Source organism: Bubalus kerabau, chromosome 1 (assembly GCF_029407905.1).
Source record: "Bubalus kerabau isolate K-KA32 ecotype Philippines breed swamp buffalo chromosome 1, PCC_UOA_SB_1v2, whole genome shotgun sequence".
Lineage (NCBI taxonomy): Eukaryota > Metazoa > Chordata > Mammalia > Artiodactyla > Bovidae > Bubalus > Bubalus kerabau.
In genome coordinates this window covers 31,044,848-31,071,888 of record NC_073624.1, presented here as the reverse complement: position 1 = coordinate 31,071,888, position 27,041 = coordinate 31,044,848, and the positions used below count along the sequence as shown (strand labels likewise).

At 39.2% G+C, this 27,041-nt stretch overlaps 1 protein-coding gene across 6 annotated transcripts in view; it reads right to left on the bottom strand.

Moving 5' to 3' along the window:
• PLEKHA5 (pleckstrin homology domain containing A5) overlaps positions 1–27,041 on the bottom strand; it is a 261,652-nt gene that overhangs the window by 213,231 nt on the left and 21,380 nt on the right. Inside the window, exon 4 of one of the 6 annotated variants that reach the window (XM_055571344.1) lies at positions 3,416–3,440. The exons of 4 other annotated variants lie outside the window; for them this stretch is intronic. In XM_055571344.1, the coding sequence (XP_055427319.1) occupies positions 3,431–3,440 (10 nt within the window). In that variant the 3' untranslated portion in view covers positions 3,416–3,430. Of the gene's footprint in view, positions 1–3,415; positions 3,441–11,891; positions 15,683–27,041 lie in introns of those variants that run through there. One more of the 6 variants, XM_055571355.1, reaches the window with a different exon arrangement.

Sequence of the window (27,041 nt, the reverse complement as noted above, 5' to 3'; positions counted from 1 at the left end):
TATGAGAAGTAAATGGATGTATACGCGCAGAGCGATCAGGACAGCGTCTGACATAATCGTGTATGTGTAGCCGTCACCGCTGCTGCTGCTGCTTGCACCACCACCACCTACCAGCAGCAGCAGGCACACATCGAGCAGAAAAATAAATAAATAAGAGGCGAATGATGCCATCAGAAGGTGAATAGCACTTGGACCTCAATGCAGCCAAGCTTATTCTCTAAGACTGACAGCTGGTCATCTGTGGTCACATGGTCACTTAGGGGGTCTCAAGTAACCTTCCTCTCTACCAACTTCCAAGTAGACTCAAGGTCCTTTGCAAGGCAGGTGGAAAGACAAGCCTCCACCAGGAAGTTCCAAACACAAAGCACAAAGATATTGACATACGGGCACTATTTTGTGTCTGAAAATCCATCAGAATGTCCTTTGCAATAGCCTCCTAACTCATTTTTCTACATCTACTCTGGCCTCTTTGATCTCATCTCACAGGATGGGGTTTTCCAAACAGAAATGTGATGCTGGTCCCTTCAGCTCTAAAAGTGAAAGTGAAGTCGCTCAGTCGTATCCTACTCTTTGCGACCCCATGGACTTGTAGCCTGCCAGACTCCTCTGTCCATGGGATTCTCCAGGCAAGAATACTGGAGTGGGTTGCCATTTCCTTCTCCAGGGGATCTTCCCAACCCAGGGATCGAACCCGGGTCTCCTGAATTGTAGGCAGATGCTTTTACCATCTAAGCCACCTCTAAGGACAAACACAAAAATCCTTAGCATGGCGTTCGTGTCCTGCTTGGTAATAATCTCATGCCTACTTTTCCCTCCGTCAGCTTGCCTTGGTCTACATAAACCCACCATACTTCCTCCCTCCAGAAGGCCTTTAGGCAAACATTTCCTGATGCCTGCAAATGACTAGCCTTCCTGTCGTTGCCTGGGGTAAGTCCTGTTTATCCTGTGGATCTCTGTCAAGTACCTGCTTGCTAGGTCTTATGACACTTGAGCCCCTCCTTCACCAAGCTTATCACACTTGCAAATGTGACAATGATATGTGTGACAGCTGGTTTAGTGCCTAAAATGAAGGCTCCATGAGGACATCTGTGCTCTTCACAATAACCCAGAGAAGAACACACCACTTGAGATTGGGCAGAAGCTGAATAAACATCTTGCAGTCGATCAAATGAATCAAGTGAAAGGAAGAAATGAAAGGCTGTGGAACAACCGCAACTCGGGTCAAATGTATAGGGAAAAGACAGGATTTCAAAACCTGAAACTTGCCAGCATAGCTAAGAATTACAAAAACATTATCATTATCGCTGCATCAAGATCAAATCTGCCCACAGCCATGTTCCTGAAGACGAAAAAAAAAACAAAAAAGGAGGTCTTGAAGACTTGTGGAGTCTCACGTAAGCATGAAGCTAACACCAGAATCGAGACTTCTTTCTACCATTTCCTAAGTCAAATAAGGGGCTTCCCCGGTGGCTGCCGTCTATGGGGTTGGAGAGTCGGACACGACTGAAGCAACTCAGCAGCAGCTGCAGTAGCCGCCAGTGGCTCAGTGGTAAAGAATACGCCTGCCAGTGCAGGAGACATGGGTTTGATCCCTGGGTCGTCAAGATACCCTGGAGGACGACATGGTAACCCACTCAGTATTCTTGCCTGGAGAATCCCACGGACAGAGGAGCCTTGAGGGCTACAGCCCATGCAGTTAGTTGCAAAAGAGTCAGATGCCACTTACAGACTAAATAACAAGAAGTCAAATAAGTGGCTGTATCTTCTGCTGCTTTTATCTGTCTTCTCTGTAAGGAAGTTACATTCAGTTCACCTCTTCCAGCTAGCTCTTTCTCAGTTCCCAGAAGAAACTGAGATCAGAAACTGCCAGAAACTGCCCTGGAGAGACTGCTTTCATCACTGATCTGTGTGGAAAACCTGGACTGCAAAAAGGGAAACGACCCTAAACAGATACAACCATTGGGTAAGCAGTGAGGTGGGAAGGTGGGGCTTGGGTGTGTGAAGAGTTATCATCCTGTTTATGAAAACAGCAAGGATCATCTGGCTAGATGAACATATGCTAACAACTTCCTTCACTTTTGATTTTTTTGGGGGGGGGGTAAAGAGAATGTACAGAAGTTTAAAGGCTGATTTATTTCATAAATTTCTTAACTCGATTTAAAGAAAATATTGAGTTGGCCAAAAAGTTCATTCGGGTTTGTCATAGGATGCTTTTTGGCCAATCCAATATAAGGTGGCCCACACGTTAACAGACAAGGGTCTCAAAGGGTGACAAATCACAGGGCCAATGGTCTACATATTTAGGAAAAACTCAATTTACGTTGCCATGATCACTACTACTTTCAAAAAGGAGAAAAGGTGAAATACATAGCATCTTTTTTTAAACAATCAGTTTATCATCAGTTCAGTTCAGTTGCTCAGTCGCGTCTGACTCTTTGAGACCCCATGGACTGCAGCACACCAGGCTTCCCTGTCCATCACCAACTCCCAGAGCTTGTTCAAACTCATGCCCATCAAGTCGGTTATGCCATCCAACCATTTCATCCTCTGTCGTCCCCTTCTCCTCCTGCCCTCAATCCTTCCCAGCATCAGGGTCTTTTCTAATGAGTCAGTTCTTCACATCAGGTAACCAAAGTACTGGAGCTTCAGCTTCACCATCAGTCCTTCCAATGAATATTCAGGACTAATTTCCTTTAGGATGGACTGGTTGGATCTCCTTGCAGTCCAAGAGCCTCTCAAGAGTCTTCTCCAACACCACAGTTCAGAAGCATTAATTCTTCAGCGCTCAGCTTTCTTTATAGTCCAACTCTTGACATCCATACATGACCACTGGAAAAACCATAGCCTTGACTAGATGGACCTTTGTTGGCAAAGTAATGTCTCTGCTTTTTAATATGCTATCTAGGTTGGTCATAGCTTTTCTTCCAAAGAGTAAGCGTCTTTTAATTTCATGGCTGCAATCAACATGTGCAGTGATTCTGGAGCCCAAGAAAATAAAGTCTGTCACTGTTTCCATTGTCAGGGTATTAATATAATAGCCACCAGGGACGCCCAATATAATAGCTACCAACCTGGACACTTGACACTTAACTAGTAAACCATGTGATCTGGAACTTCTCCTGCACAGCTGACAGTCTTGGAGTGGGTGCCAGGGAGGCAGGCTTCTGGCTCGCAGTCACCAGTCAGCTGAAGTACAAGAGGGCACATCTGGGGTGTGGCAGACCATTTAGGGGTGGTAATCAACAACATGCGACAGCTAGTACAGACACAAACATCTCACCCAGGAAAAGACAGCCAGACACTCAGATGAAAAGGAGAGGCAAGAGCAGAGATAACGAGGTAACACTGTTATCTCTGGTTATTTAAGGATAAAAGATTTAGGTACAAGACATGCAGTACCATGAGGCATTTGCAAAGTACTTCAGTAAGGTCAATACCACCTGGAATAAGATAGATAAAATTAAATCAGGTATTACATTGAGATTAAACTTTCCTCAACCCTGTTCTAATTTGAGAGTTCTTTCATGTTTCAGCATTAGAAAAGAACTGTTACTATTTTTTTTTTTTAAGCCCACATACAATTTATAGAAAAAAAAAAAAAAAAAGCACATTAGGAAAGGGTGCCTAGGGTTGGGGTAAAAACAAGGACTTCAGAGCCAAATTCCACTCTGGGCAGTCATCATTTCTTTCTGTCTCAGTTTCCTTCTGTAAAATGTCAAAAATATTGGGCTGGCCAAAAGGTTCGTTCAGGTTTTTCTGTAAAAGGCTATGGAAAATTCTGAATGACCTTTCTGATCAACCCAGTAATAGTTGGGTAATAGTTGTTGGTCCTGGTTGTAAGGATTAAGTACATTAATATTTATAAAAGACCTAGAACATCATATCCTTTTAGAATTATCTGTTAAACATGCACTCTTCACATTCTTTGCTTTCTTTAGTTTAATTAGGTTAAGTAGGCTTCCATCTCATAAAACACATGAAGGAGCCTAAGTATCTATTCTGAGACCTAATTGCTCATACCGTCTACTCATGCAATAAATACCTTCTGCTCATACAACAAATTCTATTAAAAGAAAAGTATCCATCTTTTACTTTTATTCAACTTACATAGAAAAATGGCCACAAAAAATAGCCATCACTTACTGAGTACTTACATTGTATTACACATACTTCATGTCACCTGACCCTTACAACAATTCTATAAATTAGATGTTACTAACCCCACTCATGGGGCTTCCCAGGTAGCTCAAGTGGTAAAGAATCCACCTAACAATGCAGTAGCCATGGGTTCAATCCCTAGGTTGGGAAGATCCCCTGGAGGAGGAAATGGCAACCTATTCCAGTATTCTTGGCTGGAAAAGCCCACGGACAGAGAGGCCTGGAGGGTTACAGTTCATGGGATTGTACAGACACGACTGAGCACTCACATGCTAACTCTTAGTTGCAGCATGCAGGATCTAGTTCCCCGTTGTTGTTGTTCAGTCGCCTAGTCATGTCCGACTCTTTGCGACCCCATGGACTGCAGCGTGTCAGGCCTCCCTGTCCCTCACCATCTCCCAGAGTTTGCCCAAGTTCATGTTCATTGCATCAGTGATGCCATCCAGCCATCTTGTCCTCAGTCGCCCTCTTCTCCTTCTTTACTCAGTCTTTCCCAACATCAGGGACTTTTCCAATGACTCATCTGTTCGCATCAGATGACCAAAATACTGGAGCTTCAGCTTCAGCATCAGTCCTTTCAGTGAATATTTAGGGTTGATCTCCCTTAAGATTGACTGGTTTGGTCTCCATCCTGTCCAAGGGACTTTCAGGAGTCTTCTCCACCACCACAGTTCGAAGGCATTAATTCTTTGGCATTCTGCCCTCTTTATGGTCAAGCTCTCACAACCATATGTGACCACTGGGAAAATTATAGACTTGACTATATGGACATTCGTCAGCAGATTAAGGTCTCTTAATCTGGCATATTAGGATTGAGCTTCCCTGGTGGCTCAGACAGTAAAATCGTCTGCTTGCAGTGCTGGAGACCCAGATTCAATCCCTGTTTTGGGAAGATCCCCTGGACAAGGGAATAGCAACCCACTCCAGTACTCTTGCCTGGAAAATTCCATGGATGGAGGAATCTCATAGGCTACAGTCCATGGGGGCCGCAAAGAGTCAGACACGACTGAGAGACTTTGCTTCCCTAAGGTCTCTGCTTTTCAACACACTGTATAGGTTTGCCATTACTTTCCTGCCAAGAAGCGATCACCTTCTGATTTCATGGCTGCAGTCACCATCCACCATAATTTCAGAGCCCAAGAAGAGGAAATCTGTCACAGCTTCCACCTTTTCCCTTTCTGTTTGCCAGGCAATAGTGGGGCCTTGTTCTCTGACCAGGGACCAAATCCAGATCCCTGAATTGGGAACTGAGTCTTAGCCATTCCTTCACCAAAGAAATCCCTGCTGCTGCTGCTAAGTCACTTCAGTCATGTCCGACTCTGTGCAACTCCATAGATGGCAGCCCACCAGGCTCCCCCGTCCCTGGGATTCTCCAGGCAAGAACTCTGGAGTGGGTTGCCATTTCCTTCTCCAATGCATGAAAGTGAAAAGTGAAAGTGAAGTCGCTCAGTCATGTCCAACTCTTCACGACCCCATGAACTGCAGCCTACCAGGCTCCTCCGTCCATGGGATTTTCCAGGCAAGAGTACTGGATTGGGGTGCCATTGCCTTCTCTGAAGAAATCCCTAAAATGCCTAATTTTTGCATCATATTTTATTTAGTTACTTTTGGCTGTGGTGGGTCTTCATTGCTTTGAGGACTTTTCTCTAGTTGTGGCGAGCAGGGGCCACTCTCTAGTCACAGTTCAAGGGCTTTTCATTGTAGTGGCCTCTCGTTGCAGAGGACAGGCCCTACAGTGTGTGGGCTTCATCAGTTGTGCAGCACGGGCTTCAGAAGTCATGGTGTGTGGGCTCAGGAGTTGCAGTTTCTGGGCTCCAGAGCACAAGCTCAACAGTTGTGGCCACAGGCTTAGCTGATCTGTGGCTAGGGGAATCCTCCTGACTCAGGGATGGAACCCATGTCTCCTGCATGGGCAGGTGGATTCTTTACCACTGAGCCCCTGAATCATATTTTTAAGTTCAGATGAGCCACGCATCAAAGTAAAAAGCAAAAATAAGTATAATGGGGACATTAAATGCAAATACCAATATTCTTTTCCTTTTTTAAAGGAAGTCAGGAGTGGGTGTGAGAGGCACATAGAAGCCATCGAGCCCACCATGTCCGGCACATGGCAACCCCTGGGATTTCCGTGAACAATAGGGCAGCCACCTTCGATTTACAACGAAACGCCCTGTTCACTACTTGTTCAGGATGAAATAAAGAGTTTTTAGTCAAATCCAGTTTCCAGCACAGTTTCTCGTCTACACACGCACATCACCTTAGAATGTGATCTTTTACCCTACACTGTATTCTCAAAGGATCCAGTCACAGAGCCCCCAGAGTGAGCCTTCAGTAAATCTCTGCTCTCGAAGTGAAAAGTTCCACGCTTCTATGTATTTTACAAATTGAAAGCACAGGTAAATAATGATACCTGGAATGATACTGATCACTTTCCCTTTTGACAACCCTCTTTAAAACTGCTCACAGTATCACTATGATGGAGCCACACCCGCTAACGTGGTCTGTGTGTTTGAATAGTTTGACAGAAAGATACAGAAATTCAAGAGAATAGAAGACATCATAAATCACTGTGTAGGAAGTTCCCCAAAGTGGTTTCTGCAGAGCATTTGCCCAGTCTTGGTTACTGCACAAGCTGAACAGGTATTACAGGTTTCTAGTCTGAACTCTTCTATACTCTATACTTCAGGCTTTATCTCTGAATGTCAAAGATTCCATCACTGTCAACGTAAGTGTAAAACTCAGCAGGGATGTGGGCGAACTAAACGCTCTCCCCAAATCTGTAAAAATGATGTCTAAGATGCCAATATAAAAAGTTCCTCTCCAAGAATAAGATTCTTTTGATCCAAGGTTTACTATGTGATTGAAAAGAAACTAGGGTTAAACAACAGAGAAGTGAGGTGCTCACATCCTAGGTTCCTCAATAAAAAAACAAACGTGTGCTAAGCATCAGGAATGGACTGGGTATAAGGATGCCAGCATGTAAGCTTGACCGAATGGTGTGATACAGTTCATATTCCTTATAAAGTCACTTACAGAGTACCAAATAAAACCAAACTTCACATATTTCTTAGAAGACCTGCAACCTATCCATCTATGGGAACATCATTCTCACCCTATCAAATGAAAATTTTTCAGCAACTCCAAAACCATCACCTTTGAGGAATTTTACATAATACGAGTGTGTCCTCCAACCTGGGGCCTTCATGGAAGACAGAGCAAGGTTGCTTTTGTTTTTTTTCCCCTGGCAGGAGGTTGTTTAATTGGTTGTTTTCTGAGGAGAAAAGTTGAGGAGACAATGGGGGTGCGATTGAAGTGGGGAGAGGGGGGTTTGTTTATGTTGAATACAGGTCCGCCTGCTAATGCAGGAGATGCGGTTCAATCCCTGAAATGACAACCCACTCCAGTATTCTTGCTTGGAGAGTTCCATGGACAGAGAAGCTTGGCCTACTACAGTCCAAGGGGTTGCAAAGAGTCAGACATGACAGTGACTGAACATAACACAGCAAAGATGAGATAAAGCTATATCTTGGGGACTTTCCTGGCTGTCCACTGGTTAAGACTCTGCTTTCCAGTGCAGGGGATGTGGGTTCAATTCCTGGTCAGGCAACTAAGATCCAACACGCTGCAGGGTGCGGCCAAAAACTAAATAAGTAAAACTCTTATTAAAAAAAAAAAAACACTCTATCTGGGTTTGGTTGTGAAAGAAAAACAAGTTCTTATCAGGCAGCCTTACTTTTCTCAAGAGAGAGAAGAGATGGGGGTTGTTAGATACCTCTGTAGAGGTGATGAGAGACCATTTAAAGGGTCACTGAGCATTACAGACGACCCAGGTGAGACCTGGAAATTAGAAACTTGTGATAGACCCAAATAGTAGTTTATTTTTCCCAAATAGCAGATAAGAAGAGATGGGCGAGTTTCCCACACTGCAAAACTCAGAATGGAAAACATGAACAAGAAGTCAGCCGCAGTTTCCCAGAGGACACTGGAACTGACCAGCAACAGAGAGCAGACATAAATTTGGGGGCATACACCTTCTCTCTGCACTTCCCTGGTAGCTCAGACAGTAAAGAATCTGCCTGGAATGATGGAGACCTGGCTTCGATCCCTGGGTTGGGAAGATCCCCTAGAGGAGGGCATGGCAACACACCCCAGGATTCTTGCCTGGAATGAATCCCCATGGACAGAGGAGGCTGGCGGGCTACAGTCCATGGGGTCCCAAAGAGTCAGACAGGACTGAGACACTCACACACACACACACACACCCCTCTCCTCTCTGGTTAATATGACAGAAAGACAAATACAAGTGGCTTCAAACTCTGGTTCCTAGTTAAGTAGATATGACGTTAGTCAAGCTAGTTTTTTTATGCCTTCCTTCCTCATCTGCTTAAAAGGGGGTTGGATTATAATAACTACCTTTACCAAATTATTCTGAGTATTTAAGGAGATAATATATGAAAAGACCCCACATTGTTTCTGCCACTTGATAGGCAATAGATGAATATAACTTGGGCTTTTTTTTTTTTTTTTACCTGCATAAAATAAGAACATGAAACCAGCCTGGAATTACATTCCACTGTAAATTCTGTCTTAGATTTTAGTTGTCTTGACCACACTTCATATCCTGTGAATTTTCTAAGTTACTTTCCACTACCGACACTATGACTAATAATGATACCATCTTATATTTGTAAGGTTCTTTGCCACTTAAAAAGTATTTACAGGGCACTTCCTTGGCAGTCCAGTGGTTAGGACTTTGCCTTCCAATGCAGAGGATGGGAGTTCGATCCCTGGTGAGGGATCTAATATATCACATGCCTCAGGGTCAAAAAATCCCCCATAAAACAGAAGCTAAAATACTGTCACAAATTTAATGAAATGGTCTACATCAAAAAAAATGTTTAAGACAAAAGCATTCACTTTCACTATCTCATTCACTAGTTCTGACAACAAGTGACTCTGATAGAGAGAGAACAGTTAACTGCTATCAATTTATATACGAGGAAACTAAGAGGCAGGGAAAGAAAATGACTTGTCTAGGTCAATTTAACGTTCATTTTGTTATCTTTGTTCTGTAAAAGTGCTGAAATTCATTAAAAAGAAAGACAATCTCTTCCTGTTTAAAACATAGGCTCCCTTGGCTTTTCCTTTTATAAAGCTAACTTACCTTGTGCTTTGTCAGCCATTTCACGTGTCCATTTTAAAAGGCCCAAGTTAAAAGCTACTCAGAAATGAGAGAAAATACACAAAAGCAGATACGTGTCTGAAGGTACCTAGACTGGTAATCTGACTCGGCAGGCACCCAGTAGATGTTTGCCGATATGCAAAACAGCTTCTTATGCAAGCCTATAAATTTCTTAATAATTTAATACACATGGCTCTCTCCCTGTGTTCTGTATTTGCAGGCATAATTTGTTTCATTGGGGGAGGGGCTACAGTTTAGATGAAGATACACTCTAATTTGTTTTTTTCCCTACATACAAATAGTACCCCAAGGAATTGAGGAAATATAGACATCTGTGAGTGGAATTCAGATAATCCATTATGTTAAATGAGAAGTAAATTATTCTTCCTCTTCATTCTAACTGAAATTCAGCATTTCCTTTAATTATGAACACAGACAAGAAGCCACTCTGGTATTAGCAACACCTCTGATTTTTATCAACAATAGAATTCACATATTTTATATTGTGTTACAGTTACTGCAGAGATCCTGAAATATCATTTACACTCATCACCACTTCAAAATTACCATAGTGACCAGACTCACTTCTGGGTTTTATTTAATGTGACATAGATACTACCGTGTCACAAATTTGCTTGAAAACTGTCTTATCTATATCTCAATAGGATTGGACGGCTTTGCAATCATAAATTTGTCTGTGTATGTGTAACACAGATTTTAAAAAGATTAAGAACTTCTGCTTCAAAGGACAGTTAAGACCCTGCAGACTTTCCCTCTCTCAGTGCTCGACTCCAAGAGATTCCCCACCCTTTACCTCCTCATCCCCAGTCTGCCCACCTCACACCCTTCTCCATCCTGCCTGGCTTCAAATGCAAGGACTTTGGGAAGAGGACAAAGAGCAAAACCTATGGCCAATTCTGCCTCCCTTTGCTCCTCTCCCCTCAGATAGATTATTTATATCCACAGCCTCTAAACCCATTCCCCTCTCCTAAACTCCAGAGTGTCTTTCGTGACTCTTTGCTCCTTAAACCCTAACACCAAGATCAGAAATAAAATGCCGAGGGTAGTCAGCGTGCCACTCTCAACTGGACAGATCAGTTTTTTAATACCCAAAAACAATGAGGAAGCAGAACAGAGAACTGAGTAATGGAGGGAACAGTCTGGGGAAGGGAGGTGGGCTGCAGAAAAAGCTTTTTATTTTTCATCTTCCTGGTGTCAGAAGGAAAGAAAGAAGGGATGAATAAAGGAAACACATACACACCCATTCACATCTGGAGAAAGCACCCCATGGGTGATGAAACTACTCTAAAGGAAGAAGAACGAGTAAGGCTGTGTCGTCCCTCTTGGAAGTAGGCAAGAAAAGAAGTATGGGTTGAACTGAGAACAGTGAAGAAAGAGGACCTGCTGGTTAGTTCTTGGTAGCAGAGGGGTCAGTCAAGCACTCGGTTCAGACTAAGAACTGTCCAAACAGAAAGCTCAGGTTGGTTCATATTGATGTGGTTCTTCTCCCCAGCTTTCATGAACAAAACTCCAAGGGAGACCCTAGAGCAAGCCCAGGAGCCATCTGCAGAAGCTTAAAGCTAGAGAAAGAGGACTCCAACATGCTTGATTTGGAAGAGAGGGGGAAGGGAAAGGAGAATCCTTACCATGTTAATGGTAGAGGGATCTATCTGTCCAAAAAATAAAACAAAAAATACTGCAAATGAATTAAGTTTCCCAGTACTATCAGTATTATACACTGTGAGTTGGCTGATTTACCCATACAATATTGTTTCTATGGGACAAGGCACTGCAAGTTCTAAATATATCATTTAAAGTCTGAACATGGTCATGACAAGGAACTACTTTTACTAATTATGCACCAAACAAAAGTAATGACAGCGAAAAAGAAAGCAAAAGTTTAGGAAATGATGAAAACATTAGATGATGGGTGATTGCAGCCATGAAATTAAAAGACGCTTACTCCTTGGAAGGAAAGTTATGACCAACCTAGACAGCATATTCAAAAGCAGAGACATTATTTTGCCAACAAAGGTCCGTCTAGTCAAGGCTGTGGTTTTTCCAGTGGTCATGTATGGATGTGAGAGTTGGACTGTGAAGAAAGCTGAGTGCCGAAGAATTGATGCTTTTGAACTGTGGTGTTGGAGAAGACTCTTGAGAGTCCCTTGGACTGCAAGGAGATCCAACCAGTCCATTCTAAAGGAGATCAGTTCTGGGTGTTCTTTGGAAGGAATGATGCTAAAGCTGTAATTTCAGTTCTTTGGCCACCTCATGGGAAGAGTTGACTCACTGGAAAAGACTCTGATGCTGGGAGGGATTGGGGGCAGGAGGAGAAGGGGACGACAGAGGATGAGATGGCTGGATGACATCACCGACTTGATGGACGTGAGTTTGAGTGAACTCCGGGAGTTGGTGATGGACAGGGAGGACTGGCGTGCTGCAATTCATGGGGTTGCAAAGAGTTGGACACGACTGAGTGACTGAACTGAACTGAACTGAACATTTTTAAAAGGCCTCCCTGGTGGCTCAGACAGTAAAGAATCTGCCTGTGATGCGGGAGACTTGGGTTTAATCCCTGGGTCAGGAAGATACCCTGGAGAAGGAAATGGCAACCCACTCCAGTATTCTTGTCTGGAGAAGTCCACGGAGAGAGGAGACCGATGGTCTATAGTCCATGGGGTCACAAGGAGTCAGAAAAGACTGAGTGACTAACACACACGAAACATTTTTATATGGATTATTTTGTACAAATTTTATTTGATTACATTTTCAGTTGTTAAACACAGAGTCACAGCTAAGTCAAGCTTAATTTACTGTATGAATTCAAAGCTTTCACATAAATTTTAAAACATACAAACTGGTTATTTTTCTATGCTACTTTTCTATGAAAACATTTTTCAATAGAATGCTTTCTTTTTCATACACAAAACACATTCTCAAGTAACCAGAAAATCAACATGAGGAATACTATTTACATGATACAATGTATTTCTTTTAAAAGATATAGCAAAAATTGTGCAGTTACAAGACATATAGAAAAATAAAACTAGAATTTCTTTGCTTCTGATGTGTAAGTAAAATAGGCCTTAGGAAAACACTTTGTTACTGTAGCAATTAACATTCAAATAAGAATATTTTAAACTCAAGGTGATGTAACACCACCTTCCTGCTACTTGAAAATACTGGGATGTGATGCCACACCAAGACTGTAAACACTCGAAGAAGATGAAAAAGCCAGCTGCATTTCCCAAAGTAATTGTGAGTGCTGACCCTCTGGTACTTACTACAGTAGAACTTGTCTAATTATACCGTCTAGTTTTTCCCCCTATAATTTCAAGTTATTACTTCATCACTACCTTGCTGATATAATACTTGGAATGAAATTTCTATCTAAATTTATTCATAAGGGCCGCATTCTTACAAGATGAAATGTTCAAGTGCTCTGTTCTTTAAATTCACAAAACAATCTGATAAGGAATATATCCTAAAACTGAATGGTCGAACTAGAAAGGGCATAGACAGAGGCTGCCTTATAATTTTGGTTCCTTTAAATCTTAAAACACTACCAGAAAAAAAATACTGTCTGCATGGAAATGACTAGAAAGGATGAACTATATCCAGCAATTTCATTTTCAAGAAAACTTGATCATATCCATATACTGCCCATGTTCTTTGCCTACTTGCCTCAATAAAAAACATTTTCCCAAAATAAGATTTAATATAACACTCTTATATGGAAGAGTTGAAATTAAATGGAAACTTATTTCTTATGAAAGAATAATGCATAAATTAGTGGTCATTACTTTAAAATCATCTACCAATATGATGGCAGGGAAAAAAAACCAGCGCGTGTTTATCTAGCACATAGTAGGAGCTCAGTAAATATTTGTTAAATAAAGCAATTTAATGTTAAAAACTTTCCAGTGGGAGTAAACTGAAAGCTGGAGTAAAAACGTGTCCTCTCATTCTAATTACTTAAGCATAAGCTCTGTAATAAGGAAAAACATTTAACTAAGGTAAATGTATAATAATTCCATTTTATATTAAAACAAACTTGTATTTCAACATAAACACAAAGCAATTGCTAAAGCAATAAAGCTAATTGTGAACTTCCTGCATTTTCCCAAAGATGACTGCATCATAGTATAATTGCTTTTCAGAGGTTAAAAGCTCTCTGATTTACATCAGGTGACTACTTTTTTTTCGGCCATTTACTTAAATAAATGTGTACAAATTCATACCACAGGAACAAAGTAAGACTATTTTTTGACCCCAGAAAAATCTACTCATTCTGTTTTTAAAGGGTTATCTAATTTGGATAATCAAGATTGCATTTCTTCCCTATGCCCTGAAGCAAAGTACATTCTCAGTTCTGTTTGGAAGCTGGCACACACAGGACTCAATCTTGGTTAATTTCCAAAGGCACATATGTTATAGTAAATCCTCTTCTTGTAATGCCAGAAAGTTTTTGCTCCTAGAAATTGTTTCACTGGCATATTCTCAACATATCAGTATCTCAATACCTGCTAATCCTAGAGAAGCAAGAGTGGCCAACACACAGTTTAGAAAAGTAAAGGTTCCGTTTTGAAATCTACAAAAGGTTGGCTTTTACTTTCTGCAAGATTCTATCTGTTAAGTCTGCGAGTTTTAAAACAGTAACCTCTGGGGCACACTGGAATCACAGACTGGGACTATGTGTTTTAATAACGTAGCGGACTATTAAACCTGTCTGCTCTTAGCACATTAAGGATTTTCTTACAAGTGAGGTTAACTACATTTCAGTCTTTGGAAAGTCAAACATATTTTGGCCAATTCAAGATGGAAATTCTATGACATTCACTGAAGTGTTTTCCCAGTGATAAACTCAAAATAAGCTATGAGAGAGGGACAGAAAGAGAAATCCGTTTTTCTTTTTCTTTTAAACAATGAAGGTAGAATTGAAAAATGAAAGAAAAATATTCCATAAAAATACTTCAGTTTTCCTACTCTCTTTCTTCAGGGAATACTCCGAACACTTCTAATATAAAACACTAATGTGTTTCTACAAGAAATCCATTGATTTAAAATGAAAACAGGGACTTCCTGGTGGCCCAGTGGCTAAGAAAGACTCTGCCCTGCCTATGCCGGGGGCCTGGGTTCAACGCCTTCTCAGGGAATTAGATCCCACACGCTGCAACTGAAGCATGTGACCCTCTGTGATGCATCGAAGACCTGGCACAGCCACATAAATAAAAATTTATAAATACTTTTTTAAAATAAAATGAAAACAAAAACCCTACTGCTTTCTTTTATAAATATGAGCTATTACTATTAACGCTATTGATTTTATTTTAGTATGTAGCCACCACGGATATTCAAGTAGCAAAAAATTACTTCTTAAGACAATAATAAAATTATAATGTCTTTGTACTCTCTCATTAATTTTAAAATACTTTTCTATAAAGTATCAAAACTTTAAAATTCATACTCACTGATCCAGCAATTCTACAACAGTATACTTGTCTTAAAAAAAATTCCTAAGGAATTTACGTTCAAGGATGTTTATCATAGAATTAAATTGCTTTAACAAAAAAGATAAGAAAAACTAACCACTGAAAATAGGAAATTAATGGAATACATTATGATACATCTATATAATAAATACTGTGCAGTCATTATAGAATAAGAAATTGTCGACAGAGGGACTGAAAGCATAAGAATTTTTTCAGCCCTCTTAACATCCCTTTACATAAACTGCCTGAATTTATCACCAGCATGTACTGCTTTTCCAACAGTTACTGGAAAGATGTGGAAGTCAATGTATTTAATAGAAAATATTTTAGACATACACACACAGTATTTTTTTTTTAGTCATGCCCCATGGCATGCAGGATCTTAGCTCCCTCATCAGGGATGGAACCCATGACCCCTGCAGTGAAAGTACAGAGTCTTAACCACTGGGCTGACAGGGAAGTCCTCCAGACATATTACAGGTATCAAGTTATGAATGTGCATACTAAGATCCCAACCCTCTTATGTGTATAAATGTACATTAAAAAAACTGAGAAGAATATATGTCAACAGTCGGTATATGTGGATGGTAGAATATAGGTAATTTCTTAGTATTAATTTTCTGTATTTTCCAGAAGAAGCATTTCTTTTATACTCAGAAACAAAATTTTACTTCACATAATATACTATTTTGGCTGCCATATAATAACTAAAGTTAAAAATTCTTTGGTTTAAAAGAAAAGGAATAATTTATGATTTCGGCAAAAAAAGATCATACTATAAGGTAAACGATGATAATGATGATAGGAATGGGGAGGAAGTGATTATCATGTCCAATAGCAAGGAATTTATCTAAAAAAAAAAAAGAACACTTGGATTACGGTATGTCTCTATGTCATAGAATAAATATAGAAAACACTATATTATGAAGTTGTTTAGTTAATATATACTTTAAAAAAAGATTTAATAGAGTAAAAATAAGTCCATGGATGATAGATATATAATATGTTAACTAAAATGAGAGATATGTAGTGATCTATCACTAAATCACAGAAGCCAACTATGGTGTTGCTGTTTAGTCACTAAGTCATGTCTGACTCTTTGGCAACCCCATGGACTGCAGCCTGTCAGCCTCCTCTGTTCATGGCATTTCCCAGGCAAGAATACTGGAGTGGGTTGTCACTTCCTTCTCTAGGAGATCTTCCCAACCCAAGGACTGAACACCCATCTCTTGCATTGGCAGACGGGGTCTATCACTGAGACACTAGGGAAGCTCTAGCCAACTATGCCCTATGATGTGTGTGTGTGTGTGCTAAGTTGCTTCAGTCGTGTCCTCTCTGTGAGAGCCTATATGGACTGTAGCCCTCTAGGCTCCTCTGTCCATGGGATTCTTGAGGCAAGAATAATGGAGTGGGTTGCCATACCTTCCTCCAGTGGAGCTTCCTGACCCAGGGATATGCCATACCATAAAATCACCTTAATTCCACTACAGACAGGTTATCAGTTGAAGAAATCACATCAACTTGCTATAATAAAGTTTACTACTACCAATTACACAAAAATTGATACGCATGAACAATGCTCAGTAGATAAAAAATGAACTAAGATCGATGACATTTTCCTCAAGGCTTTGTATGGATTTCAGACTAAGAAATACTTCAAATACTTTGGGTAGTAATTTCCACTATTCAGATTAAAAGTTTTCATTTATTCATACCCGATTTTCTCTGAACTGAAAATTTTAACCTATGCTAATTTGCATAGCATTAATGACTCTAAGAGAATACTAATATTTAATCAGTGCAATGTCCAGAAAAGACATCTGAACAGTACAGTTTAAAATGGATGGGATTCATTACTGAAAGTAATGCTGTTTTAGAACTAAGTGAACTGCAGAGAGTTTTAAATGAAATGTTGAACAATGGAATTCTATGCAGAGGTTAACATTATGACTCTGTGAGTGCGTGCTCATTTGTGTCTGACTTTTTGTGACCCCATGGACTGTAGCCCGCCATGCTCCTCTGTCCATGTAATTTTCCAGGTAAGAATACTGGAATGGGTTACCATTTCCATCTCCAGGGGATCTCCTCGACCCAGGGATTAAACCCAAGTCTCCTGCATTGGCAGGTGGATAATGACTCTAAAGACATGTAAGAAAATGTTACAACGACCATCAAGTGAAAACAGCAGATTACCAAATTGGGTGATGCTGAAATTCTGGGTAAATTTACTTCAAAAAATTTTTTAACATTATGGATAAATCATTGTTTCACCTAAGAGAGATAAGGCAATTTTTCTAAGTCTAAATGCCCAGTTTGCTTCTTTTGAGAGCCAGATCTTAAATAAAGGAATAAAGGGAAAAAACTGAATGCACAGCTGTTTGCTTCTAGGAATACAAACAGGAGGAAATAAACAGAGGGAGGCTAATATCTGTAAGACTGGGCTAACTACTTCATTCCCAGCTGTGTTTTAATTTGTATTACTAAACAATAAGAAAACCCTTTTTATGACAGTCAGAGGCTGAGAATTCCCATTTGCACCCAGCGAAGTTAAAGGCACGCTAGAAAATACCTGGAATGTTTGATTCAGTAATTTATTGTCTGGTCTATAGTCTAAGTTGTACAACATCAATTGACTGATTCAGGAGCTAATTCTAATTTAATGCCATTTAAAAGCAGAAATGACAAGAGAGACATCTCATCACTTGCAAGTGACTTAAAATACAAAAAAAGATGGTCAAGTTAAAAATCATACCTGATTTGCTGTCGAAAGATAATTTAGGGTAATAACAAAGCAAGTCAGTACAGCCTGACTGATCCCAGTTTATACCTGGGATCACAACCACAACAATGCTGTTCTCCACCCTTCAAAGACAATACAAGGTTTCTACTCCAGGAGAAATAAGGGAGTCAGGGATATGTTCAGATGGAGACCAGGCAACACTAGAGCAGGTGAATACCAGACAAGCAACACTAGAATAACACCAGAGTAGTACCTTAGACACCATTCTGATAGTAGCTTAAATGGAGAACTGTGAAGTAACTTGAAGCCTAGAATCTGTAAGAAATTCAAAACTTTACTAAAAAGCAGACCTTCTTCAAGCTACCAATTTCTAATGCCATCAAGCATAAGATAACTACCTTTACACAGGACAACTGGCTGTAAGGATATACACGAATTTTCAAGCTAATTTTATGGATTATTATTTTTAGTTTTATTGTAAACTTAAACCCTAGGTTTATAGCAATAGCCATATTTATTGAAATGAATGGAAGTATGCTTTTTTTTTTTTTAAAGCTGGCCATAATATTGAGTTGGCCAAAAAGTTCGTTTGGATTTCTTTATAATATCTTATGGAAAAATCCAAACGAACTTTTTTGAACAACCCAATAGATACCCTGGTTACACAAAATGATGAATAAATTCCATAGCTGGACATCACAAATCCTCTATTGCCTCTTTTTTGATCTGGTGTATCTTAATAATCTGATCATCAGTTACTTTACTGTAGGTGGAAGTTTAAGCAGTAAGAAACTCAACTGCTAAACAATGTTTTCCGGTAGGGTTCACTCCCACAATTGTTGACCCATCCCCCTTTTGAATATCAGCTCTGCCAGTTCTCTCAGGTTTGAACTCCTCATTTTTAGGGAGATGAAATGGTACAGAAGTGCTCAATTACTGGTGAACAGGTCCATAGATGTATGCAATAAATGACATAATGCAGATGAATATTCAACAGAGCACCTGGATCTAGTAAGTGTTCCATTAAGAGCAGATATTACATAAAACAAGTAGACAAGAACTTAAAATAACAAGTAAAAAATGAATGCTGTCTTTAATGCAAATAACTGTTTTCTCAAAATCTGAGAAAAACAAAAAGCAAATAAACAAAAAACCATCCCACTATTAACATACTATGCATTATCCCTACCACCTAGCACCATACCTATCAAACAGTGGGTGCTGAATAAATATTGATACATTCCTAAATAATAACTATCAAAATCTATTTTGAAACTCTGAGAATTTCTAGTTTGTACACCTTGACTATTTCATCTTTGCATCTCAGTGCCTGGCAGATTAGGTAACACATTCAGTTAATTTCACCTTTTCTCATGCAATTAAAAAATAATTTGAATTCTTAAAACTTTTGATTTGTAATTTAATTCCATGTCAGGGGTTTTGGGTTTGGACTGTAACTTACGTTAAGGGTAAGGGCCAAGTCTGTCTGGTTAATTATTCTTTATAACGAAGCAAGTCAGTACAGCCTGAGGTCAGTTTAGACCTGGGATCACAATATATAAATAAATATATATTTATTATATAATAAATAATTAAGTATATTATTTTGCTCAGTGCTTAATATAAACTTGCGGCTCAAATGTTTGAATAAATGCATAAATTTTCATGTTCTATAAAAAAGGGAACAAAATCGTAATTCCTAACCAGAGTTCAGACCAAACACGTATATGAGTAGGCTACAACGGAAAACTTACTGCTGGAAGCTCTGTTTTAGGAAAGTCTTAATATCTGTTAATTATCTATCAATAAAACTAAAAAAACAGGAAAGTCTTAAAAGCTGATCACATTAAGGAACTCACAGCAGTATTATCATTTTAGATCCTAGAAGCATCTACTCTACATGGCATCTTGGATTTTTTAGGTGTTTTCTTACCAAAACCAAAGCATAAGAATTCAGTGTCATATACAGTTTCACCAAAAACACATGCTTTTGACCAGAGAAACTCCATACAACCAGCTTTCTAAAGTAAAAAGCCAAAGTTCGACACTGCTGTATAAAAATCTCCAATTACTTCCTGTTCTGTTTCTCAGAATTTGGAAGGACTGGCTTGGCTCTGTTCCCTAAAGGAACAAAAACAAAGCAAGGAAACGGTCCTATCTCACCTTCTGATCCCTCTGCCAATTAAGAGAATGTGCGCCCAGGGAGGTCCCTGCAATACTAACTTTGAGAGGTAAGAACTGGAATAAGAAACTTCAAAAGATTCTACTTTCTAATACAGGAAATTCTCTCAAAAAGCAAACAAAAGTACTAACTATAAAAATTACCTTCACAGTACACCTGGGTCTGCCAATATCAACTCTTAGAGAAAGAAGGACCATTCATTCAAAAAGCACTTTTCAGGAATGTCTGAAGATAAAGATCTTCAATCAGAGATAAGTTATTTTCAGAGAGCCCTGTAGTTGTTTCAGGGCATATCAGGATATTTGGGTCATGAAGGTGTTATTACGCTCAGTGCCACAGAAGCCAACAAAACCTTCAGTATTTTTTCCCATGGGTTTGATTTATTATGAGGATTAGGAGAATGTAATTCTATCTCTGATAGAATCCTGTCACCTAAGTGAATGAAGCCTGTGCAATCCTGAGTACAGAGCAGTAACAAATTTTAGATCAAGAGTAATAATACTGTATCCCCAAGACTTGGATTCACACCTTTAAACTATTATCTTCTTTTTCGGAGGAAAACATATTTCACGTGATTTTAAGTAGTTTACATATAAAGTCCTGATCCTGGGGGTTTCAAAGCTATTTAAAAAAATCTACAGGTCCCCAAACTGCAATAATCAGGCTGACTGAAGACTAAGAGAGCAGCAGTAAACAAATGGGATCTTAAGAAAAACCAAGATTTAAGGACTTGATAGGAAAGAACCTTGCTTTTCTTCCATTCCTGGCAGGCGCTCTCTTACTAGATGGAGTCAGGTTCATTACTCAGAACCATCTAATACAAGCATTTTTCAAGTTTAGAACTGTCTGGACTTCCTTCTCGCCAGGTAAACAGTTGATCATATAAAAACACACCAGTTTTGTTTTTTTTCTTTAACATCGAGCTTGTGAGGTCTTCCCAACATGTGACAATGAACTTTCAGGTAAGTCCAAGAGTTCTTATGTACACCTTCAAAAGAATCTGTTTAAAGACAGGTAATTCCATCCCCTTGCATACCTCAAGTAGTATTCTTTTCTGACTGTTGCTTACTGCTTCTCACCCCTTTGCCTCATTTTCCTCTCTCTGTTTCAGCCATGCACATATAAATGCATAGGATTAGCCCAATACTGACATACCAAGAAAGGGGTTTCTCACCTGACATTGACTGACATTTACCTGACTCTTACCTGACATTGGTTTAACATCAATTGGTAACGCTAGGCCATATGGACCCCTCAGGACAAAGCCCTTCATTTCAATGTGTCCACAAGGTACAGACCTTAGTACAAAGGCATTCAAAGTTGCCTGCTGTCCTGATAAAACAAATGACATTTTATTTTAAATCACTGGAAGTGATGATAAATATCAGACTACCGACAGAAGACTTTACTATTGAAATCTAAAAAACACACCAAACATGCTGCCTCCATCAATGAGTACAAACCAAAAAAAAAAAAGTGTTCAACCAGCAAATTTAACTCTTCTCACTAAAAAAAGATCCGTGCTCTTCCTTAGAATGACTTCTTCCAAAATTATGAAGGAATTTTATCTGGCTTGTTTTCTAACAATTTCTTACTGAACTTGTGGTAGATACAATCTATGTTTCTTTTAAGTCAACTACTAATGTGAAAATTTATTATCTACTATACTATCTAAGCGGAGAAGGAAATGGCACCCCACTCCAGTACTCTTGCCTGGAAAATCCCATGGACAGAGGAGCCTGGTAGGAGGCCGTCTATGGGGTCGCAGAGAGTCAGACACGACTGAAGCGATTTAGCAGCAGCAGCAGCAGCAGTATACTATCTAAGTATTTGGGGTGTAATGTAAAAGACTATAAATATTACCCTCTTAAAAACAAACCCTTCCCCGACCTCCAAAAGAAAACACCAGGAACCAAGAAAGTAGAAAAGAGGAAAGTACAAAATAGGGTGGAAATAATTTTAACTACATCGGTAATCACAAGAGCTATAAGGGAATTCCCTGATGGTAACAGAGGTTAAGACTCTGCCTTCCAATGTAGCGGGCATGGATTTGCACATGCTGCATAGTGTAGCCAATAAACAAATAAATAAATGTAAGTTGGAGAAGACTCTTGAGAGTCCCTTGGGCTGCAAGGAGATCCAACCGGTCCATCCTAAAGGAGATCAGTCCTGGATGTTCATTGGAGGGACTGATGTTGAAGCTGAAACTCCAATACTTTGGCCACCTGATACGAAGAGCTGACTTATTTGAAAAGACCCTGATTCTGGGAAAGATTGAGGGCAGGAGAAGAAGGGGGCGACAGAGGATGAGATGGTTGGATGGCATCACCGACCCAATGGACATGAGTTTGGGTAAACTCCAGGAGTTGGTGATGGACAGGGAGGCCTAGCGTGCTGTGGTCCATGGAGTCACAAAGAGTCAGACACAACTGAGCGACTGAACTGAACTGAACTGAAGTAAATTCCACAGACAGTGGAGCCTGGAGGGTTACAGTCCATAGGGTCACAAAGAGTTGGACATAACTGTGAGTGTGTGTGCACACACACACGATACATTAAAATCAAACAAATAGGCAAGACCATTAGTAAAAATGGAGGTAGAGGTCAACTCCCAATGATAAAATGTTGACTTCATTATGATGACATAGTCTACACTTAACAAAACATAACAATTTTACACATAAATGCATCTGATAACATAATTTCAAAATTGTTTTTAAAATGACAGAACTTCAGAGAAAATGAAAAGTCACCACAACAGTTGAAAATTACAATAATATACCTTTCTTAGTATCAGATTCCAGCCTCATGTAAACATTTCCAGAACACACAAAGTCCAATACCCTCTAACTCATTTTTGAGGCTAGAACACTGGTATCAAAGCCAGACAATGAAAGCACAGACAAGGAATTTACAAGGCAATTTCACCTAAGGTGACAAATGGCAAAATCCTAAACAAAATACCAGTGATCCCAATGGACCAATGTATAAAAATGAGAGTACACACTGACCACGTTGGGTTTATTCCAAGACTGCAAGGTCGGTTCACCATTAACAAATGTATTAACACCATTCACAGTAATGTGCTAAGTTAGCAAACTAAAAAAAAAAGAAATTATCTTAATGAATGCAGAAAAAATATCTAAAAGAATTTAATACTCATAAAGAAGTTCTTATACCAAACTAGGAATAACAGAGACTTTTCTTAATCTAGAAAAGACACCCTCCAAAAATCTTCATTAAATATTATTCTTAATGGTAAAATTAGAGGCAGTTAAAGTCAGAGTTGTAGTTATTTCTATTTATCATTGTACTGAAGGTACTAACCACAAATATAAACAAAGGGTAGAAGAGAAAGTCAGGACCAGAAACAATAAAAAATTCCTCTCATGACTTATAGAAAGACTGACAAATAAGTACATGTTCATCAAAAAAATCCCTTTAAAAAAGTGAAGGCAACAAGAATACTAACTGGAAAAGATACCTGCAACCCAATGTTCATAGCATCGTTATTCACAATTCACAACTGCCAGGATATGATAACAACCTAAGTATCCATCAACAGATGGAAGGATGTAAGATGTGGTATACACAGACACAATGGAATACAACTCAGCCTTAAAAAAAAAGAATGAAATTATATTAATTACAACAACATGGATGGACTTGGAGGATATTATGCTAAGCGAAACAAGTCAAACAGAAAGACAAATACTATATGATATCACTTATATGTAGAATCCAAAAAATAAAACAAACTAGTAAATTTAACAGAAGAGAAACTGATTCACAGATATAGAAAAAAAACTAGTGGTTACCAGTGGGGAAAGGAAAGAAGAAAGATAGTTGAAGTAGACTAAGAGGTATAAACAATTACATATAAAAAAAAGCTACAAGGATATATTGTACAACACAGGTGATACAGCCAGTATTTTATAGTAATTATAAATGGAGCATAACTTTAAAAAAAAGTGAAGATACAGTACAAAACCAAACAGCAGACCTGCAAAAGATTACTATCTATATTTAATAAGCAAACAAAAAATTCCTACAATCAGAAGAAAAAAGACAAAAAGGAAACAAAAGATATAAACAGACATTTCACCAAAGAAAAAATACAAATATACAATAAGCCTAATAAAAGATGCTTAGCTTCATTAACCTGGGAAATTCAAGTAAAAGCACCACCAGGAAACATTTGACAACCACCAGGCTGGCAAAAAATATAAAAGTTGGACAATACCAAGTGCTGACAAAGATATGAAGGAACAAGAACTCATCCTGCTGGAGGGAGTATAATAGTACAACTATTTCAGAAAACAATTTAGATTTATTCAATGAAGCTGAAATGCACCTTACCACCTCAATTATACTTCTAGTTCTATGTCTGAGATAATCTTACAAATGAGCATGAGGAGACACACAATGATGCTCACATAAAGCCATAATAAAATAAAATAGCAAACTTATGTCCACCAATGGGTAATGCTTAGATTATAGTATAAACAAGCATATACTAAACTAATTCATAGTCATAAAAATGAGCCACATCAATTTGGTATGAACCTTACAAATAATAATGTTTAACAAAATAAATCACATACAGAACAAATTCACTTTTATCAAGTTAAAAGAAGAAACCAGGAAAATTAAACCATGCACTGTATACTGACTCAAACATATGTGGTGAAAATTTAAAGAAAACCAATGAAATGTTATAAACATTCAGGATGGTGGTTGCCTATGGGGGTAAGGGTAGGGGGTAATGACAGAGAAATGGAGTCAAGGAGGGGCAAGAGAGGGCTTCAAAGGTCTGAGACATGTTCTCTCTTTAAAGCTGAGTTATCTTGTGCAGTGATCAATGCATTTTTCTTTTTGTTGGACAAATTTTATACTCATTTGGTATATGTTAGATTTTTCATTTAAATCTGTATTAGATGTTTCATAATGAATAAAACACATACTCAAAAAAAGTTTTAAAAAGTACTTAGCATCAGATACAAGTAGTAGTTAAATAAATATTTGGCTCACAGAATTTAGACAATTGTTGCTAATTGCATAAAATAAACTTGCATGTATTGCGCAAGCAGACAGTTTAAATCATACAGAGGATTTGAACCTGCTTTGCTTGTTTCCATGGAACAAGTCTGACCAAAGGGTTGAAGGCAAGAAAGAAATTACTATTAATTAGTCATGTTACAGAGTCCCTATTTATGAGCTTATAGTCAAATGCTCTTCCTAAAATTACTGCCAGGCGGTTCTGGGAATTTGTAAAATCCTGACTGCTGTCATTTCTACTTTGTTGCCTATTAGGCAACTCTGCGGTTTAAAGATTATGAAATTTTGCTCTGGTTCACCACACAGTTTGGACTTTAAAAATAACTGACAGCAAAAAAAAGAGATTAAATATTTACGTGTAAAAATATCTACTGTGGTTAACACCTATGTAAAAAACTTTATGACCCAAAGATAGATTAAAATATTAATCTGAAAGCCCTAATCCTTGGATTTTAGACTTGATAAACAGTACTCCACAAACTGATTAAGTCACCTTTAGTATCTGTATATATCATTGCTTTACATTTTAAAATAATTTAATTTGGAGAATGTCATTTTTAATTTAAGAAGATACTTAATACATTCTGAAGAACTTACAATGAAAATACTGCAGTAACGAATCAACACACATATGTTCAGTATATAAACTCCTACAAGTTCACAGATGTCTGCCTAGATCTCCTTCACACAGTCAGAGCCCAGAAATTCTGGGCTGACCACCACCCTTGAGCAATGAGACATGGCTTCTTGTCTGGTCAGTGGCAGGGTCACTTTTCTTGAAGATTCTACTGAAACTATAAATCCATTGAGCCTCTCAATGCCCAAGTTCATGCCATCTCCATTCCCTTTCCCAATCCATCCCTTGATGCAACTTTCGCCTTACCAGACTTTGCTACGTCTGGCTCTGACCTAGCCTCCACTCTGCCTTTATCTTGTAAACTAAACCACCTGTGGAAGCCGTGCCCCACTGTTAGCAAACCTTCTCTCAAAGCATTACCCCAATACTCTGGCTGTTAAGGACTTTCCCTTAAGGACACCACCTGTCCTGTTCGCCCCTGTCAAACAACAGCTGTTTATTCCCTCCTCCTCACAGTCCTTCAACCACTTGACAGAACTTAATACCTGGACCCCATCATGCCCGTAACCTGCACATAATCTGAAATCAACAACATCAGCGATCACAGTACATTAATGCAACCCCCAACTGCCAGCATGCATGTCTAATTACTCTTCCTCTGTGGAGTATATGTTCTTGGAGAGTCTCTGTTCTAAGTTCATCAGATTCCTTCTTGCTCCATTTCCTTCCTTCCCAGCCTGAAGTCCAAGGGTCTAACATTTCAACAAAGTTTTCACACCTTAAACTCTCCTGCTCATCTGCCTTCTGTGGCATCAATCTGGAAAAACCCTCTGTGGCTCCAACCATTCACTTTATCCCCTGACCCTCCCTAAAGGTTCCATAAACACACAATGAGTGTCTACAAGGTACCTGAGACATACCTGAAACCATAACATCCTGTGGTTTCATGAGTTGCTGACTTGTTTATCACAAAACTTTTATTATAAACATCAATAAACATTTAGTGAGCATCTACTAAGGAGAGGAACACACCCTTCTAAGCCCTGGGAGTTCAGAAATGAGCAGGTTGGAGGAGGTCCCTGTTCTTGGGAAGCTTACATCTCAGTGAGGGGAGACAAATGACAGAAGTATATGAACAAGAACCTGAGCCAGTAGTGCTAAGCACCAGGAGGAAAGTCAAGTACGGTAGGTCACATGACAGCAGGTACCTGGTCAACGGGTTTTGGGTGTGAGTAAGACAGGGCTGTATATTGTCACCCTGCTTATTTAACTTATACGCAGAGTACATCATGAGAAACGCTGGGCTGGAGGAAGCACAAGCTGGAATCAAGACTGCCGGGAGAAATATCAACAACCTCAGATATGCAGATGACACCACCTTTATGGCAGAAAGCAAAAAAGAACTAAAGAGTCTCTTGATGAAAGTGAAAAAGGAGAGTGAAAAAGTTGGCTTAAAGCTCAACATTCAGAAAACTAAGATCATGGCATCCTGTCCCATCACTTCATGGCAAATAGATGGGGAAACAGTGGAAACTGGCTGACTTTATTTTTCTGGGCTCCAAAATCACTGCGGATGGTGATTGCAGCCATGAAATTAAGAGACACTTACTCCTTGGAAGGAAAGTTATGACCAACCTAGATAGTATATTCAA